This window comes from Stegastes partitus, unplaced genomic scaffold (genome assembly GCF_000690725.1).
Source record: "Stegastes partitus isolate 25-593 unplaced genomic scaffold, Stegastes_partitus-1.0.2 Scaffold101, whole genome shotgun sequence".
In the NCBI taxonomy this organism is placed as follows: Eukaryota; Metazoa; Chordata; class Actinopteri; family Pomacentridae; genus Stegastes; species Stegastes partitus.
In genome coordinates, this window is record NW_007577832.1 from 1 (window position 1) to 19,547 (window position 19,547).

General features: G+C 41.6%; 1 protein-coding gene across 1 annotated transcript; it reads right to left on the reverse strand.

Moving 5' to 3' along the window:
- Positions 1-561: 561 nt before the first annotated feature.
- Positions 562-19,198, reverse strand: nrap (nebulin-related anchoring protein). Its single transcript, XM_008277590.1, has 41 exons — positions 18,969-19,198; positions 18,196-18,290; positions 17,884-17,971; positions 16,520-16,624; positions 15,995-16,102; positions 15,679-15,786; positions 15,486-15,590; positions 15,302-15,409; positions 15,102-15,209; positions 14,786-14,893; positions 13,552-13,668; positions 12,793-12,897; positions 12,446-12,553; positions 12,093-12,197; positions 11,833-11,931; positions 11,600-11,704; positions 11,375-11,482; positions 11,162-11,269; positions 10,550-10,747; positions 10,340-10,444; positions 10,148-10,246; positions 9,959-10,063; positions 8,175-8,282; positions 7,808-7,965; positions 7,000-7,153; positions 6,810-6,914; positions 5,387-5,485; positions 5,009-5,113; positions 4,781-4,888; positions 4,443-4,556; positions 4,152-4,349; positions 3,668-3,772; positions 3,323-3,421; positions 3,074-3,178; positions 2,875-2,982; positions 2,283-2,594; positions 2,097-2,201; positions 1,564-1,662; positions 1,348-1,452; positions 1,127-1,234; positions 562-903 (listed from the first exon to the last, which is right to left on the reverse strand). The coding sequence occupies exons 1-41, from the start codon at positions 19,032-19,034 to the stop codon at positions 562-564; spliced, it is 4,998 nt and encodes a 1,665-aa protein (XP_008275812.1). The 5' UTR covers positions 19,035-19,198.
- Between the last annotated feature and the right edge of the window lie 349 nt (positions 19,199-19,547).

Below are 19,547 nucleotides of genomic sequence, written 5' to 3' on the forward strand. Positions count from 1 at the left end.
TCTTTGGCACGAATAATAATAATAATCCGAGCAGTTCCAATAGGGTCTTCGCACCCTTTTGGGTGCTCGGACCCTAATAAATAATAAATAATAATAATAATGATAATAATAATCACAACGGTTACAATAGGGTCCTTGCACTGGTGTGCTCGGACCCTAATGAGTTGAAAGATGCTAAAATGATCCACAGAAGTGAAGAGAACTGAAAAGTTGGGGGATAATTCCGTGTTTTTGTCCGCAAGAGCGACCCTTTTGTCATACAAGTCATCACACTGTATTCAAATACATGGGCCCTCTGGAAGTGCATCAGTACATCAACAGGAACAACCTAACCTTTACCAACTCAGGTCAATTTGTTGTTATTTAGTGGTGTATATTACCAACGACATTTAAATGAATCATATTGCCACCTAAAGCATTTGCCACCAAGACTTTTTGGCACCTTAGAGTAATGTTTCTCCTCAAAATGTCTTAAAGAATTATTCTATGTCCCAAACATTCTAAAATGAATATATGTGAATGATAATGGCTACAGCAAAGCACCTTCCACCGACTCATTCATCAGCTTTCTGTACGTGCACCACGACTCACGTCGCTCTGCAGCTTGTAGGCCTGCTTGGCGTGCTTGACGTTGAGCTGCTCGGGGTCACAGGTGTAGTCGTGGAGCTTGCGTCGGTAGGTGAGGTCGCTGGCCTGAGCCTGGCTCTTTTTGGCCTGCAGGAACTCGGGCTGGTCAGCGTGGATTTTGTAGTGGGCACGGTCCTCCTTGGACTGGCGTTTGTACTCCAGGTTGCTCTGGAGTTTGCTGGCCGCCAGAGAGTGCACCATCTTGGGGTCGTCCTCCACACAGCGCAGCCCCACCTGCTGGCCCTTCTCCTTCACATGGGACTCCTTGTAGCGGAACTGATGGTGGGAGACAGTCAGTTTTTAAAACCTTGGCGGAAGTTGGTCAGACTTTAAAATAATAATAGGTTAAAGTTACATGCCACTGCTTGCTATGCAAACTATGCTACATCCAAAATATACATAAGTAATGTTGTATTGCAATGAAAAAGAGGACATTCAGAGACACAATTTAGTGGGAAATGTGCTCATATGCACCAACTGAACCATCACATGGACTCACATCGCTGGCTATTTCTCTGGAGGCCTTAGCAGTTTGGAAGGGAATAGCATCCAGCCTCAGGTCGTGGCCCGATGTCTTCACCTGCTCTCCAGACGCCTTGTAAACTTTCTACATAGGAAAATAGTTTGGAATATGAAAATATTATAAAGAGAAACTGGCATCTTTCCAACAGGATTTTCAATGGTGTGCTTCTGTTTTGCTCAATCCGACATGTGCCTTACGTCACTGATCTGCTGGGCGTTCATCTTGGCTCTGATGAAGTCTGGATCATCCGAGTGCAAGGTGTATTTATGCATGTCATCATTCCTTCCAGACTTGTACAGCCTCTGCAGCAGACAATAAACACAAAAAGGGGCATCAGTATTAACATCTCTGATTTCTTACAGAGGATTAAGACTTTGGATTATTTCTGAAGCACATTTCTTTCTTCATCCTACCTCACTGCACTGCTGATAGCTCGTCTTAGCGTGGATGATATCAGGAGAGTCCGCCACCGAGGTGAACCTCAGGCTGTCTGGCAGCTGGCGGTACTTTTTCTGTACAAAGGAAGACCACATACACTTAAAGGCAAAAACCTGGGACGCTGTTAAAATAGGCCTCGTTTAAAGTTAAATTAAACAGACATGGATCATGAATTGTTATTGTGTAAATGCAGAAACCAGCTACATATGTGATCCATTACATAACCTTGAGGTTTAACTAAAAACTTACTCTAGGAGGGTATATTATGAAGTTATTACAGTATGATGTGTGATTTTAATTTGACAAAGTTTAGCCTAACAAAATAGTAAATAACAAGAATTTCATCCTTCACAGTTAAATGGTTTAAAATTGAACCTTAAGTATTATTGAACAGTGACCACATAGATGAGATATATTTTTTAAAAAATCATTTTTATTACAGATTATACTTGTTTCAATCATACTAAAAGTGGACGTATTACATCTAACTTTGTCCACATATACTCACATCACTTAAAAGTTCTCCGGCCTTCTTGGCAGACTCCAGCTGAGGTGCACCCACCCCATCCCAGGCCACTCCCTTCATGTAATTGAGGTCTGATTTGTAGAGTTTCTAGACATAACATGATAAAATAGGTCAGACAAATTGCTTCATAATGTCCATTCTCCCCCCTCCCTCATCCTCTCCTCTCACCTCGCTCTGCAGGTTGTAAGCCTTTTTGGCCCACTTGACCTTCATGTCATCTGGCAGCACTGTGTACTCATGCAGCTTCTTCCTGTAGTCCTGATCGCTGGCCAGGGCCTGGGCGTTCTTAGCCGCCACCAGATGAATCATGTCCGGGGTGAGGTGGTACTGCCCGCTGGTCGTCAGCGCGTCCCTGCGGTACTCCTGATCGCTGGCCAGCCGACCGGCCTGCAGGCAGTGCAGGAGACGCGGGTCGTCCAGGACGCTTTTGACTCCGATGTGTTTCCCCTTTTCCAGCAGGTGGTTGTGTTTGTACATGTACTGCGGAGACACAGGTTAGGTTCTGCATTTTAAAGTTAAAACGCAGCGTGATCAATCCTAAACATGCTGCATCTGTACATTATTATTAATTCAGTACAATACCCTGCAAGAAATTCACATTTTGCCACTTTCAGGGTCAGATTACATGCATTTAGTTTATGCATGTGGTCTCTCTTTAGGTGGATACTCTTGACAAATTTCAATCTATACTAGATTTCTGTTATTTTTCACTTTGCCAGATCATGCAGTCGTCTTTGTTTTTAGGCTAGCATGAGCTTACGTCACTGGCGATGCCCGTGGAGCTCTTGGCAGCCTGGAAGGGGATGTCCTGCATGGTGAGTTTGTAGCCCTGAGCTCTCAAAGTGTGCCAGGACTCTTTGTACTTTATCTGCAGCAGAAGAAAAAATTAACATTAAACTTAACATAACGCACAGAAAATACCAAAAATGTTTACATATGGTAACAGCATGCAACAGTACCTCGCTCAAATTGGCTGCGTTGATCTTTGCTTGTGTAATCTCTGGTCTCTCAGTTGTGATGGTGTAGTTGTGTTGGTCGTTCACTCCTTTCTCTTTGTACAGACGCTGGGAGAGAGAAGAGGGACTCAGTTTCATGTGGGTCATGATATAACTGACTGTGCAACTTAATCAAGCAAATCACAAACAACAGAATAGAAAATCTGAAGCAAGCTTGCTCAAAAATGAAATAAAACAAGCTCCTTGTCTCACTTCGTTTGTGATCTGTCCACTCATTTTGGCGTGGATGATGTCTGGCGAGTCGGCAACAGAGGTGTGTTTGAACTTGTACGGCTGCTGACGGTACTTTTTCTGCAGCAGAAACAATTTCAAGGTTAGTTTTTTGTGGGGTTTGTGTAGATTTCAAGATAAATCAGGTTAGTGTTATTTCAAAATCAAGCACCAACACGTAAGATTTTCAAAATCATACACTATGTAGACTGGAAAACAAAGACCTGGACCTACAGTATATGTATTTACGATGCTGTATAACCAGTAAAACTGATTTTTTAAAAAAGGAAAAATAAGAAGTGATTAAAAGCAGAGAAGATATCTTACATCACTGATGAGGTCTGTGGCTCTCTTGGAACCTTCGATCTGCAGAGCTCCAGTGGCGATCCAGGCGGCACCACGAAGGTAGTTCAGGTCAGAGCGATACTCTCTCTGTTGAGGGAACAAAACAACATGTAATCATTAAAAAATTACTTTCAAACATCCAGATGGAGTAGATTTTTTTCCTAAAACGTTTCTCTGACAATTTTCTGCTAATTTTTTTTTAGCTGTTTAGCCTACATGACTGACACTGATATCCTGTAAATTAGTACGATCAGACATTTAAATAAAACAACTAGTTTTTGTTTTTACAGACAAAAACAGTCGAAGCACATGTTGCATGTATTGTCCTGGTAATTTGATACTTGCAAAAACTTGTAAATTGCATATTACGTCTCTTTTTTTCATTTTTTTGGGCAGAGGAATTAGAAAATGTAGACAAATACAGATATAAAAGAATCGGTCTGCAGCTGTGTACTGTCGCTCTCACATCGCTCTGCAGAGCGTATGCTCTCTTGGCGGCCTGCAGCTTCATGTCGTCAGGCAGGGAGGTGTACTGATGCAGGGACAGTCTGTAGTCCTGATCGCTGACCAGCAACTGAGCCTTCTTAGCGTGAGCGACCTCCATCATGTCCATGGGGAGGTGGAACTTTGACATCTCCTTGGCAGACTTCTGCTTGTACTTAATCTGGAGTGTGGCAAATGAATGAGAGAATGTAGACCAGAATTTGCAAATACTTAATCTCATTGTTTTTCGCCACTACGATGAGGAAGCGCTCACATCACTCTGTAGCTTGCTGGCGTGGACCGAGTGAGAGATGTTCAAATCATCCTGCAGCCCCTTCAGTCCGATCATCTTCCCTTTAGTCTTCTCGAATTCTTCTTTGTATTTTTGCTGAAATGAAACAAGGTAACACCAACTAAGTAAAGCAGGATGTGTGTTGTATGTATGTTCTCGCTCTCAGTGTGCTGAATAGTTAATTCACCAACAAACTAAAGCGGTTTGCTATTAACACTATCATAGATGTTGTAGAGAGCTGTGCTGGGAAGTTTAAATGCTATTTTTTGTGTTACTGCAACATTTTGAAGTCAAGTTAAAGTGATTGAATAGAATCTCACATCGCTCAGGATCTCTGCAGATGCTTTAGCGGACTGGAAGGGAATGGCATCCAGACGCAGCTCGTAGCCGCCATCACGTATCTTAGTCCAAGATTCCTTGTACCGGCTCTGAAAATGTACACAGCCGATGTAGAAACTCAGTGGAAAACCTCACTTAAAGACTGGACATGCTGATTAGCTGCTTTAATATATTTAATGTGTCTATGTGTGAGTTCTTGCAGGTTTTACCTCACTGAGGTTCATGGCATTGAGCTTGGCCTGCACCATCTCCGGCAGCTCTCCGCTCAGTGTGTAGTTGTGTTTCATGTTTTCACCCTTCTCCCTGTACAACCTCTGTGTAGGACAAAGCACAGAAATACTGATCAGACACCTCAGAAACCCAGTAAACACAAGGCACCATGACACTTTTCTGTACTTGTTTTGTGGTTAGAAGTGCTGCGTGGGTTTAGCCAATAAAAAATGAATATCACAGGTATACCTAAGCAAGCTGGGGTAAAATGAATTAATCATGTTTATTTAAAGTTACACAGATACGCCTCTGCCTCAGATGAACTGCATTAAGCTGCATACTGTAGCTTTTCAAGTACAAATGGCAGCTCAACTTACATCAATCGCCAGCTTGTTGCTTTGCTTGGCCTGCATCATCTCTGGAGTGTCCTCGACACTGGTGAACTTCAGAGCGCTCACATCCTGGCGGTACTTTTTCTAGAAAAAAAAAAATAGAAAGGACCATTAGAGTGGAACAATCAGACGAAGCACATGTACACTTAAGGACCAGCAGAGGGCACAATAAAATCACATCTAACAAACAAACTGCTTGGAATAATTTTTTTTTTAAAAGGAAGCTGATCAGATTTGAAATGTGTTTGTTAGATGGCAGCATGCAGTAAATGATACCTCTACATAAATAGATAAAAGCCAGCTCAGATGGAGCTCTGTGCTGCGTTCTATTTGTGTTACATGTTCTTATGTTGGTGGCCCTGACCGGAGTGACCCTTTAAATAAGTGGCTGCTTATGATGAGGTTATGAATAGAGTTTGGTGCTTCCAGTCTGCACACCTAAGACTTGTATGTACCATTTGCAGGTCTTCACTTTAAAATATGTATACGAGGGGGTGACCCAGTAGCCGCGTGGTGAGGACACATGGGGCAAAGTTTCTCCGATTTGACTCCCAGAGGGTTAGACATTTCTTTGCATGTCATTCCCATGTTATCCCTCCTATATTTCCTTACTACCTCTACTGTAAATGTCAATGTTGGTTTTGCTAGATTGGATATTATTATATGACGGAAACAGAAACACGTTTTGATTCGTTGATGTCTGACTTTTGTCCTCTTAAGTGTTGATGTAGTTACCAAAGTTCATAAACAGTTCAAATTTCAGCTCTATATATTTTGTATTTATCTTGTTGTGTGCTTAAAAAGATTCAAGATGCTTTTAGACAACTTGGCATCAATGAAGCTTCACACTTTTCCCTTTTGGATTGAACTAATAGCACAAGTCAATCACTTTCCTTTGCATTTAATGTATTATTTAAATGTAACAAACAAGCCGCAGCACAAACCAAACGAGCTGGAAAACCAAAACGAACAAGGAAAGACGGAGCTCTAGTTTGTGCAGCTGAATCTCTTCGATATGTAACAGTTACTGTAATCAGTCGGCTCTCTTGTTCTACGATGGTATAGTCCACATACTTAACCCAGTTTCGGGGGAACAGAAATGGTCCGCAGCTCTTTAAATACATTCTGACCTAAGCTGTAAACCTAGTTATGTGTCTTCCAGTCACATGTTACGCAATCATGCTTATCACTTTCCCATGGCCTCCGCGCTAATTCACCTACATACTTCCTATAGATATTAATAGGACTTAAGAGTGGTTAAACCCTGTATGATAGCTGGTTTAAATTACAGTTGATATACCAGCATAATGAGGACAATGTTAATGAAGGTCAAGAACTGAAAGGCTTTGAGTTTGCTGTTGCAGCGGTTTCAGCAATACATTCTGGGTCACAGAGTTTTGGTCATTACCTCGCTGACCAGTTCTCCGGCTTTCTTCGCCTGCTGGACATCCAGAGATTTTGAGGCTTCCCAGCCGACGCCCTTCATCCAGTTCAGATCCGACCTGTACTGTTTCTGAAGAGAGACATACAAATTCAATTTTAAATTCTACAGGATTGGGGTTACCTTTGTATAAAACAAGAAAAGAAAAGAGACGTACGTCGCTCTGTAGCCCGTAGGCCTTCTTAGCCCAGGCGACGTTCATGTCAGTCGGTAGAGTGGTGTATTCATGGAGGAAGGTCCTGTAGTTGGTCTCGGTTGCCAGATCTTGTGCCTTCTTGGCATGGCTGATGTTCATCATATCCAGAGAAACGCTGCGGACGAGATTCATTTCATACAGTGAATGAGGCGTTCTGTTCTAAAATGACACAAGATTCAAGGGCAGATTTCACAGTAATACACTGAATCGTTGCCCTTTAGTTATTGGGGTCAGTCCCGCTTAAAAAGAAAGACACTACAGGGCTGTTTTTGAATCAGGGTGCTGGCCTGTGTCGTGTTTCAGTTCAGCAAAAGACTGTTTATGATCTCTATGTCAGGGCATGTGTGACCTTTTGAAATGAGATGTTCATAAAAAACATAATTCTTTCCCGCCAAAGTACTGCTGGCATGGAAGTAAAGCAGGTTATTAGCCATAATTGAATCATAATTTAATGTAATTTTTTTGGTCTTTTACCTCTTTTAGAAATTACAGAGCCCTTGAACATGTGCACTTAATTTGCCAGAGGTGAAGCACACTTACAGCAGCGGCAGAAAACTGAAGTTAAATGATCTCTCTGATTGCCGATACATTAAGCTAAATTAATTTTACGTCATGTTACCAATTAACCGAAGAAGATAATGTAAGGGCATGAGTGAAACCTTGAAGCCAGAGTTAATTTTCTTTACTTGACGTCTCATCTGTGCTGTAAAATGAATCTGGATCTAGAAAACATAGATTAAAAAGGCCAGCTTGAGGTCAGGAGCCTCACCTGTATTTGGTTTTCGTGTCCTCGTAGTCCTTCTTGTACTGGAGGTCACTCTGTAGCTTGGTGGCCAGAGCAGAATGAGCCATCTGGGAGTCTTCACTGACGGACTTGATGCCGATCACCTTGCCTTTGTTTTTCTCGTACTTCTCCCTGTATTTGACCTGCAAGAGAACAAGAAATGATTGGTATGTGAGGTCAAATCCAAGCTCAGAAATGTCTCGTATGTTCCTTCAGGAATGCACCGAACTGCAAATATTAAGACAAAATTAAACTGTTATAATTAAAAAACTTTACTGCACTTTGGAAAAATCTGAAGGTTTTCTCTTTAAACCAACTTATGCAAACAGTTTCCCCCCCCAAAACAACTCACATCGCTGGCCAGGTCTCTCTTGGCTTTCGCTGTCAGTATGGAAAGGGAATCCAAACAAAGCTCAAAGCCCTTCTCCCTCTGCTTCTCCCAGTTGCTCTTGTACACTTTCTGCAACAACAAACAAACAACCAGAAATCTCATTTAGAGCAAATCTTCTTCATCAGGAAAACCTGCTGCAGCAGACAGTTTTCAAAGGCATTTCTGCTGTAATTCGGTACAAAAGCAGCAAAATGTGACAATGGCATAAAGAGAGAAATGTGAAAATGAGCATTTAAAAAAATTATCTTCAGCCTTTAAAAGTTTTATAAGAGCTGCTATTCATCTTATGGACATATTTTCCTGAAACTTCATCAGAAACTCCTTCCTCTAACCTAAACTATATTTAGAATAAAGGCCTTTTATATGGATTTTTATCTAGTGCTGTGTCGATATGAGGCAAAGTTTTCTAAACACAATCATAAAGTTGTAGCTGTAGCTCTTAAATTACCAGATTTAATTTACCTTTTGGCCACATGCAAGGCAAAGTGAGGATGAATGACCTCTCTCTGCTAAACACTGTGTGGGTCTAAACTTCTGAACAGATAAAGTGCATCACGTCATTGAGGATGTGGCTGATTTTAATCTAGTTTTCCTATTTTTGAATTAGTGCACTAAATCCTCAGTTGATTAACTTTATTTTGTGGGAACACTAAACAAGCTGAGCTGAAGGTTTGAAATTGGTTTAAACTGTTTATGAAAACAGCAGCATGTTGAACCAGCAGTCGGGTCACGGTGTCGGAAGTGGATGAAATGCTTCACTGAGGCAGCTGCTGGGGTTTAACTGTCATCATATATCACTGTTGGATACATAGACTGTATAAAAGATGGACGTAGCGACCGTGCCGTCACCCGTTGGTTTCTGCACTGAGAAAATGAAGCCAGGGTTTTGCTACTTCCTGGTTGACATCTTGGATTTTTGGAGCCAGTGACGCAAAAATCGTCGGAGGGGGGCGGAGCCATAGGAGCAGCGATTGGTCAGACGGATTGAGAGGCGGGCCCTCTCTGCCCGCCCACATTTACCGCCTTCTGCTCGCTTCGTCTGTATGGTCGCTGCCGACTGTCAATCAAGCCAGCCACGCCCCTTGCCCCGCAAAATGTTGACGATTTTTAAAAAAAATTCAGTATTGATTTAGTTTCAGATTGGCCACCTGATCTCTGGACTTGACCATGAAAACTAATTTTAAAAAAATCCTGAGCTGGAGAAATGCGGTATTTGGTGATCTGTGATCACTTCTTTTCCAATTCAAGTCTATGGGAGCCAGGGCTTTTTGGAGCCAGGACTAGCGGACGTAGTGATATTGCAGGTTTTTGACACGTCCGGGTTGGCTTCATTTTTCAGGGCCGGTTGCTACGTCCATCTTTTATACAGTCTATGGTTGGATATAAATGAATGGAAGCATCACATTAGTTTAGGTGCAATGATATAAGAAAAGACCTTACTGTAATCTCCTAGCAGGAAAATTCAGTGTCAGTCTAATTAATAGTTAGGCAGTTTAAGACGACATAAGCTGCAGTGTAAAAACTTGATCTACTTAGTGTAAAGCAACTCTGCTCACATGCAACACTGGAGGAATTTGAAAACTGTCTGGACTAATGCTAATCAGAATTAGACAGGTGGTCCTGCTCTGATAGATCCAACAAAACCAATAAAAGCATAAGGGACATTTACAACAAACTATATAATTAACAAACTTACAGTTCTCTTATATTCTATATCACTCTCGTTGCTCGATTGGTGATCTTACCCCACTGAGCAGGTCGGCGTTGGCCTTCGCTTGTCTGAACAGAGGCTCATCCTTGGTCATGGTGTACTGATGGATGATCTGCTCCGTGTCTGCTTTGTACGCCAGCTGGAAAAATCCGAAGGACGCACATCATGAGAAGTGCGCCATAAGGAAATGTACACAATTACAGCTTTAAAGTGGAGACCTTACGTCGCTCTGCAGCTCCTGACTTTTCTTGGCGTGTTTGATGGAGAGATCGTCGGCCACCTGGGTGAACTTGATGCTGTCGGCCTTCTGGCGGTATTTGGTCTGAGAGAAAAGCAAAAGCAGACAAACGGTGAGCCTAAAACGGTGCAAAGTTCAAGTAACATACGTACACACAAGCAAAAAATTTGCACTGACATCACTGAGCAGCTCTCCGGCTTTCTTGGCCTGAGCGATGTTGAGGCAGCCTTCGGTCTCCCAGCCCACTCCTTTCATCCAGTTCAGGTCAGAGCGGTACTGGTTCTGTGGAGCAGAGGGCAAAAAGGGTCAACGACCTCTGAAACAGCCTTTTCTGTTCTGATAAAAACTAAACCCTCCACTCTGTACACTGAAACTAAATCCTCTCACCTCGCTCTGCAGGGAGTAAGCCTTTTTGGCCTGCTGGACCTTGATGTCATCGGGCATGACGGTGTAGTCGTGGAGCTTGGTGCGATACTCCAGGTCACTGGCGAGCGCCTGAGCCTTCTTGGCGTGACTCAGGTTGATCATGTCCTTAGGAAGGCTGTACTGGGCCTGGCTCTCCTTGGAGCCCTTCTTGTACTCAATCTGAAGTGGAGGCATTAACATGTATAAGTATGTATAATTTTCCATCCATCCATTATCAATACACCGCTGAATCCTCACTAGGGTCGCGGGGGGGCTGGAGTCTGGACAGGTAACCAGTCTATCACAGGGCTACACTTAGAGACAGACAACCAAGCACACTCACATTCACATCTACGGACAATTTAGAATCACCAATTAGCCTCAGCATGTTTTTGGACTGTGTGGGAGGAAGCCGGAGAACCTGGAGAGAATCCACGCTGCACGGGGAGAACATGCAAACTCCACACAGAAAGATCCCGGGTGTCCTCACCGGGATGCAAACTGGTGAGGCAACAACGCTAACCACCGCTCCACCTTGCAGCCCATGTGTAATTTTAATTCCTATAATGACTGATTTAAGGTGTTTCTACTCACATCACTGCTCATCTTGGCCACCTGAAGCGAGTGCAGAGTCTTGGAGTCGCTCATGTTGACTCCCACTGCCTTCTCCTTGTTCTTCAAGTAGCTCTCTTTGTATTTAATCTGAAAAACATGTGACTTAATTTCCTTTGCCAGCCATTACATCTGATTAAACCCACTTAGGTTTTAGCTCAGAAGTCAACCCAGCCAGATCGTGTGTTTATTTACGTCACTCGCGAGGTCTCGGGAAGCTTTGGCCGCTCTGACGCTCAGGTCGTCCACGCCGATGTCACACGCTTTAGACTTACTCTTCTCCCACTCCTCTTTGTATTTAATCTGGAGCCACAACAATGGATCATCAAATTATAATTTAAAGAACAAAAGCAGTGACGTGTGCATGCATACACACAGTGTGAAGGAAAACGTGCAGAGGTGGGAAAAGTGTGAACTTACATCACTATACAAGGCAGCGTTGGCTTTGGCGTTTTGGATTTGGGGCAGGTCTTGGGATAGAGTGTACTGGTGCTTCATCTTTTCATAGTCTGCTTTGTAGTTTAACTGAGGGACACATGGATCAAATGTTCACAGTGTTACTGTCAGTGCTCATTAGTGCAGCATGTAGCCAAGAAGTCCTGAGTTTTAATAGAAGTGCTCATTATCAGTCCTTGGTGCTGTTGTTTACTTACGTTGCTGACGAGCTGAGCATTTTTCTTGGCTAGAATGATCTCAGGTGTGTCTGTCACCGCCTTGTACTTGACCTGGTCGACGTGTTGCCTGTAGTTCTTCTGCAGGGAACAATTTTAATTTTACAAATCAGTCACATACATTTATTCACACATGTTTTTACATTATAATGCTGTTTACTTGCATTTAGGTGACACACATGTATTGATTTGACTATTTCTAGAATTTTAAAACAACATTTATAGCTTCTGGAAGAACGTACGTCTTTCAGCGGGTCCAGCTTCCTTTGGCTTTGGTAACCTGGTGTCATAGTGGCTGGGTAGTTGTATTCGCCCTGCTCCTGTTCACAGCCTTGTTTATAAGCAATCTGAAATATGCGGCACAAGAACAGCGTGTCCGTGATATCGCTTACACAGCAGCAAGGCAGTTATTAATATCACAGTTTATAGTTTCAGTTTTTTTCAGCTATACGTTAAAAAGACATTTGAACAGAATATTTACAACTTCTGTGGGTTTTAAGGGGTTTTAGTTGGTGAAGAAGAATAGATGTTTAAAATTTGTATTGTTATTGTTTTGCAGATTTAGAATGTTAAGTGAAAAAAAACAATGACTTACATCACTTGCCAGCTTCCTTGCTTTCATGGCGTGCATGGTCTTCTTATCGATACCCGAGTCCTCATAGTGGCCTTTCATATCACTGATGTATTTCTCTTTATACTTGTTCTGTAGAAATATGAAAAAGATAAAGAAAAATTTGTAGGACTGTCTAATATAGCAATACTATCACTTTGATATAATGTCACAAAAGCACTGATATCATTGTATAAATATGTTACATTTACATTGTTTTCACATTATCATCAGTAGTTATAAGATTGTAAGAATAAAAGTGAGAAGTTGGAGATTATGCTGCCTGTTTGTGTGTCTGTGTAGTTTTTACAAGATAATGTCTTAAGACTCACATCACTGGTGAACTTGGCAACCTTGGCGGCATTTTGAAACTGTGGCGTCTCACAGAAATTGATGCTGTGTCCTTTGGTGTTCTCCAGGTCTTTCTTATACTCCACCTGTTGGTGAATATGCAAAAATAAGGAGGTAAGTTGTAACACTTTTCATCTCGACTCACCGTTTTTTGACAGTCAGAGATGATCCTTTGGGGCGCCAAGGTGTCGACCATTCCTCCAAGTTTGTGCTAAATATACAATGCCTGCTACTAATCAGTCACCATCACTGACACGCCATCGTAACTCAACAGTCACCGAGACAAACCTTTAAGCTTAAATACGCATTGCTGAGATTAACAATGACACCACGTCACCAACCGGGTACATTATTCACAGAAAAAAGAAAAAAAAAAAGATTAAATATCCCCGTATTTGTATGTATATAAGGCAAAAATCAGAATAGAAGCTCGTAGCTAACATTTGTACGTCATATTTCCGAGGCTCAGAATAGACGTTTCAGAGTGAAGCACTGTGTTCCTGTGTGAGGTAACATTAGTTTGATGGGATGTCCCGCGGCCTTGGAGGTAAGCTGTAACCCCACCACACAGGCATGTCAGGGATCCTGAAAATGCCTGTTGGGTGGCTTCATGTCTGCTGGAAACTGACACAGTGCGCCAATATTTCCAGCTCTTAAACATACACGAACACACACGAAGACACACACGCAGTACATTAAACCGAAGATGCTTTGCAACAGTATGGATTCGTGCGTCTCACCTCGCTGACAATCTTGTTGATTTTACGCGCGTTCTTCAGAGCCAGATTATCCTCTGAGGTCAGACTATGGAAGTGCGACGTGCCCTTCATCTTGTTTAAGTCCTTCTTGTATTTTAGCTGCGGAGGCATGAAAGGTGATTTAATGCGACAACAATGCAGGAGGACAACATGTTGTGTTGCTGCAGAGCAGGTGATTAGAGGCACACACAGGAGGTCTAATTCAGTCAGGGTGGCGAGTTTAGAGAATGATGACATAGGGAGGTTCCTTATTGTTGTCCCTCGTCTATTCTGCCCGGAGATGACAAGGCCAGGTGATGGATGAAGCTTATACGTTACACTCTGCAATGTTTTGACAGCCTTTACAATCAGTCACATGGTTGCACAACTGATGCAGGCTCCTGTTTTAACTGCACAACATGCAAAAGTTCAGACCAACCTTCAAGCATCTACACGAAACAGCACCTTCATGTTATTCATCTCATGAAGGAACTACAGTACACTGTAAAATATTGACTTGTTTTTCTTATTTTTTACACTTTTTTTTCAGTTTACTGTCATTTCCATGTTTTTATTAAATTACAGATAATTTGTAAAATCATACAAAAAGGCATGAATTTATTTGCTAACTTGAACAAAAAAGTGGCCAAAAATGTATAGAATGGCAAAAAATAAAAATCTGTATTTTAATAAATGTTGATTTATAACTTTACAACATTCAACCATAACATTACATTACTTTTTTCTGTATTTCAATCAGAAAAATACAATTTTACAGATATTTGCCATTATTTAAAAGAAAAACTATCAATATGAAGGATGTAAAACATGCTAAAAAGCTTTTTATTATACAGCTTTTACCTGTTTAGTTAAATTGTTCAAAAGTATTACTTTACATATTGATGGTAAGAGAAAGACAAACAATTAAATATTTTTAAAAAACATCCCAAAACTGTAAATAATTTCCAGATAAAAAATCATTTTTTAAAAAAATATATAAATAATCAAACAAAAATATGATTGATATTTCCTGTCTTTTTTAAGGTGATAGAATTCTGCAGTTTTGTAAAATAAATAAATAAAAATAAATATAAAAAATTCTGACAACTCACTATCAGATTTTCTGCTTTTTTTTTCTTTTTCTTTTTACAGATTTTTGTGTTTGTCAAAGATATTTACAGTTCCCTAACAGTTTGATCTTGTATGAAATTCATGCTGCGTTCAGGTTTATACTCACATTACTTGCGTTTTCCTGTGCCTTCTTTGCAAGATAATATCCGGGTGTGATCATGGCAGGGAAGCTTCCTTTGCCACGTTGCTGCTCGTATTCCTCAGTATAGGCGATCTGTAAACAGAAGAGCCCTTATCTAAGTCACAATATATGCACACGATTCATAAAACACTGTATCGTGGTTATAGTGAGTTGAATTTGACATCCACGAAATGCCAACAGCAAGCATTAAACAGCAGATATTCATTGCATGTCCTGTGTGTTTTATCTGATTTTATTACATTGAAGCTCACTGATGCCACAGTAGGAGTTGTTTTCTCACCTGGCTGAAGTTCTCAGCGTTTTCTCTGGCGTGAACCGCCTCAGCTACTGCTGCCTCCGCGCTGGCTTTACCCTTTATCTCCTGTTCATACATCTGACGATACTTTATCTGGTGCAACATTTAAAGAAAAACTATCAATTGGGACCCTGCATCAGTGTTTGTATTCATATCTGTGCTTTTTTTTTATTGTTGCTACTCACATCACTGGCCTGCTCAGTGGCCTTTTTAGACATTTGGTATCCAGGTGTGAGGTGTGCAGGGAAGCTACCTTTCCCTCTCTGCTGCTCGTATTCTTCTGTGTAGGCATACTGGAGGAAGAAAGACAATGATTCAGGCGCACGTAAAGTAAAGCAAAACACATTTACTCATTAACAAAAGGCTCACATCGCTGACGATTTGTCCCTGTTTCTTGGCTAGAAGCACCTCTGGAGAGTCAGCAAACGTGGTGTACTTTGAAACTCTCTCTTCGTGGCCTTTTTTATATTCCAGCTGAAGAAAAGGAAAGAAAAGGAAAACAGTTAACAAAAGAACCGAATAATGAAAGTTTTGACTCAACAAACAAATCATATCCACTTACGCTACTGGCCAAAGTATTGGCTTTCTTCGCGGCTTGGTAACCTGGTGTGATCATTGCAGGGAAGCTGCCTTTTCCCTTTGACTGTTCATATTCTTCTGTGTATTTCACCTGCCAGCGAAGAACAGAATCACTCAGTTCATTTGCCCAATACTGATGCTAAAGATTAAGTTACGCCTTCTTTTTATACAAGAGAGTTTACACAATCCCCACTAGGATTAGAACCACTATATTTATTTGAATATACAGTTACACCCCAGCCAAAACATTTTGCTTTAATGAAATGAGAGAAGGTTCTTTGAAGAAAAAAATAACTCACGTCACTGATGGTCTTCTGCGCCTGAGACATCGTCACTATCTCCTGGTTGGTCACCATCCCTGAATACATGGTCATCTGCTGTGAGAACTCGGACTGAGACTTAAAGGCCTGTTTAGATGTTGGGAGACAAACTTGATAAATTCAGACCATTCTTGAGAGGGAACTCTGCACCTTGAAAGATGTTTTAGACAAATCAGCCAGCCTCCCATCCCTGGCTATGTTGTTTTCTGGTTTACCTGAAGTGAAGGTGCAAATAAATCTATGAATCTTATACTGACAACTCTCTTCCCTGATCACTACAGCTTTATATAAGAGTTTCACATCCAGTAAAATTGAATCTTAATATTCAATGTTTGCAGCAAACCCTGAATTAACTACATACAATGAGCTTGTTGTTTGATGTCTGCCAGGAACGAGCAAACCAGCAAAGGTCGGCTACGTTCTGTGTTCAGGCTAATGGTCAGACTTTGGGTTGGAACTCCCTTTAACTGGGTGTAACGGCCAGTTGCTAAAGCGGGAGCTCACCTGGCTGGCCATCTGATTGGCTAGTCGAGCCTTCTCCAGCTCCATGGTTCTCATGTCATAGTGGAAGGTGGACATAAAGCGTTCGCCATCTTCGCGATACTTCAGCTACAGGTGCACACGGACGACAAGCATTAAGCCAAGGCCAGCACACATTTGCACATGCACACTCTAGACATGTGTTGACAGCGTCTGCTTTGGAACTGGATGCTTTTAATTGAAAAAAAAAATGAACTGCTATCCCTGACTTCAGATCAGCAGTGCCAAAGTTCACTCTATTCTTACGTTGCTGGAGAACCTGAGCTCAAACGCTTAATGAAGAAGGGATAATATTAGTGTGCAAGACTTGCCAAGGAAGATCCAGAATGCAGCACTCATCCTTTAACTGTGAATGTGTTTAAAATTAATATTAGAACAGGTGTGCTGCAGGAGGTAGGAGACAGAAATGATGACTTCTCTTGATCATCATTGCTAAAGGAGTTAAAAATTAGCACAACTTTCTGTCAAAATGTTAAGCATGAGCTCAGTTTTAAACACCAATTCCAAAAAAAAAAGAGTGGAACTAGTAAAAACAAGAAGACTCAAAGCGTGATTTTTTTTTTTAGAGTTCAGTGGGACGGGGGTTGAGATCTGAAGTCAGCCCTGAGATCATATATCAGCATGTTAACTCCCATATCTCTCTAGCGGTTTACAGATGTAGCCGATGAGCTTGCTAGCCTCCTGCTAATATAAGCGCATTGCATGAACTCGTAGACGCAGACAGACTCGGGACAGACGGCGGCAGGTGGCGAGGCAGAGGAGAGGAAGGGATGTGAGGCTGTTTTTCCTGATGTGTAATTTTAGCCCCCTGAAGCATAAAGCGGGCCAGGCGATGGGGGTGTCTCGCCTCTGTCGGAGGAACAGAAATAACCTGAGCCACACTCTCCATTCCAAACCGCTGCCGTCAACCGCGGGGCTCGGAGCAGCAGTCCACCTCTATCCACTCCACTCATAAGGACCTTCATGACCCGACAGCAATACATACATCTGATCTGCTTGGGGGTCAGATTGTTGTGTATGATCACTGCGATGGATTGTGTGGTCCATTTCCAACAACATTTTGGGATTTTAACACACAATTATATCACTAAATAGGAATAATATTGGTATGCTTGTGACAACTTTAATTGAAATGCGAGCAGCAGTGACTGTGGCTAACACCAGCTTCTACAATAAACCCAGCCATACCAAACCGGTGATATATGACCATATCACTCATGGCAGAGACAGTGACTTATGTCGGCCTGTCAACAATGCTCACTGAGTCAACAAGAAGCCTTTTTGTTTTGTGAGTTGTTGCTCTATTTTGGCACATGATGTCATCTTACCTCACTGCTCGCCTTGCTTTGCTTCTTTGCGTTGATGTTGACGGGGGTCTCGTAGACGCTCGTGAACGTGTTGTTCCGTGGATTGTGCCTGAAGGGATGAAATTTTCAAGCACCAATATCTGAATCACAACGGAGCTTTATCAAACAGATGTTTTATTTGTCTGTTGTGATAAAACCCACGGGTGTAATTGGTAATATTAACAATACTATCTGTCATAGCTGATAGGGACGCTGTTAATGGATTCTGTTGCTGTGAAATTATTCTGTTTTGATTTCTGATCAGTTTATGGGATCAATATACCATCTACTTACACTGAGCAGTATGGCCTCTTCTTGTGGCTGACAAAGTTGTTAGCGGTGAGGACCATCTTGCAGACATCACAGTGAAAACAGGCTTTGTGCCAGTTCTGACAAAAAACAAAAAGATTTTAAAGAATCACACGTTTTCATCATCCAAGCTTTGAGGAAACATGAATTAAATGTAGTTTATCATGTGAAGGATACAGATGTTTAAACCTTTAACTGGTAATTTCAGACACATCTAATTATTAAGATGCCCAGAATAACAGCAGCGGGGTCCCTCAAATGGACCCACTGACTCAAATATAGCTTTTATGTGACTGTTAAACTGTACACGTCTTCTTTTCTGTCTAGCGTGTCAGGTTTTTTTCAAAGATGTATTAAAGAAGAGATGCGCTTTTATAACGCAGTAATTACAAAGCAGCAAGTGGTGAAGTATGTTATATCAGTAACATTTAGGTGGGGAAGTATGTTTTCTAATTAGTTTTATATCAAATACATGCTTATTATAGCACATTTACCTTTAGTAAGATAAAATATACAGTTTCTTCACATTTTATTTGGTAGCTTATTGGCAGATGCTACAGTCCAGTGGTGTTAGGACATGAGGATGTGTCTGATGCAGATAAATACTTTGAATATCCTCAATGTTGCAAGATATCAATACTTTTTAAAATCTATTTTTATCATAAATCTCATGTAACTAATGCTGATCGTTACTATAAAACGAATGCCACATAATTCCACCAACAATTTCAAATCCACAGCCAAAGTCTCTGTGTTACCTGGTCGATGCAGTTGATCTTCTCTGCTGGGTAGACCACAAACCCACACCTGGCGCAGGACTGCATGATGAATAATTTCCCCAAAAACCTTCAGAAATAAGTTGTGAACTAGCGTGAACCAAGAGCAAAAGTCAGGTCAGTCAGGCAGACAAGCTTAGCCGAGGAGCTGGCAGTGGCTCCCAGATAGTCGTAACAGTGCTTCTCCGGCGGGGGGTAAACTTAGCTCTGTGACTGTGAAACTCTGAAACGCTCTCTTACTTGACACCACGTCCCAGGATGGACCAGCCCCCTTCCATGGTCCACGTTCGAGGACTGGCTGAGTCCAGCTGTCTGTCTGCTGGAGGAGAGACACACAGAGAATGACAGAGAGTTCGGATGTCACTGCATATGTGTCATGAGCCAGAGTTGGACCACTAGTTCAACTTTGGGCATCTTGCCATGATGATAAGACATAAAAGCAGGTTCACAGTGTAATAGTTTTACTTACTAATATTTAACTTTATCAGCCACGTATACATATTAAGACATACAAAGATTTAGATGCTGTCTTTCAAGAGTTACAAAAGTGCCAAGAACAGA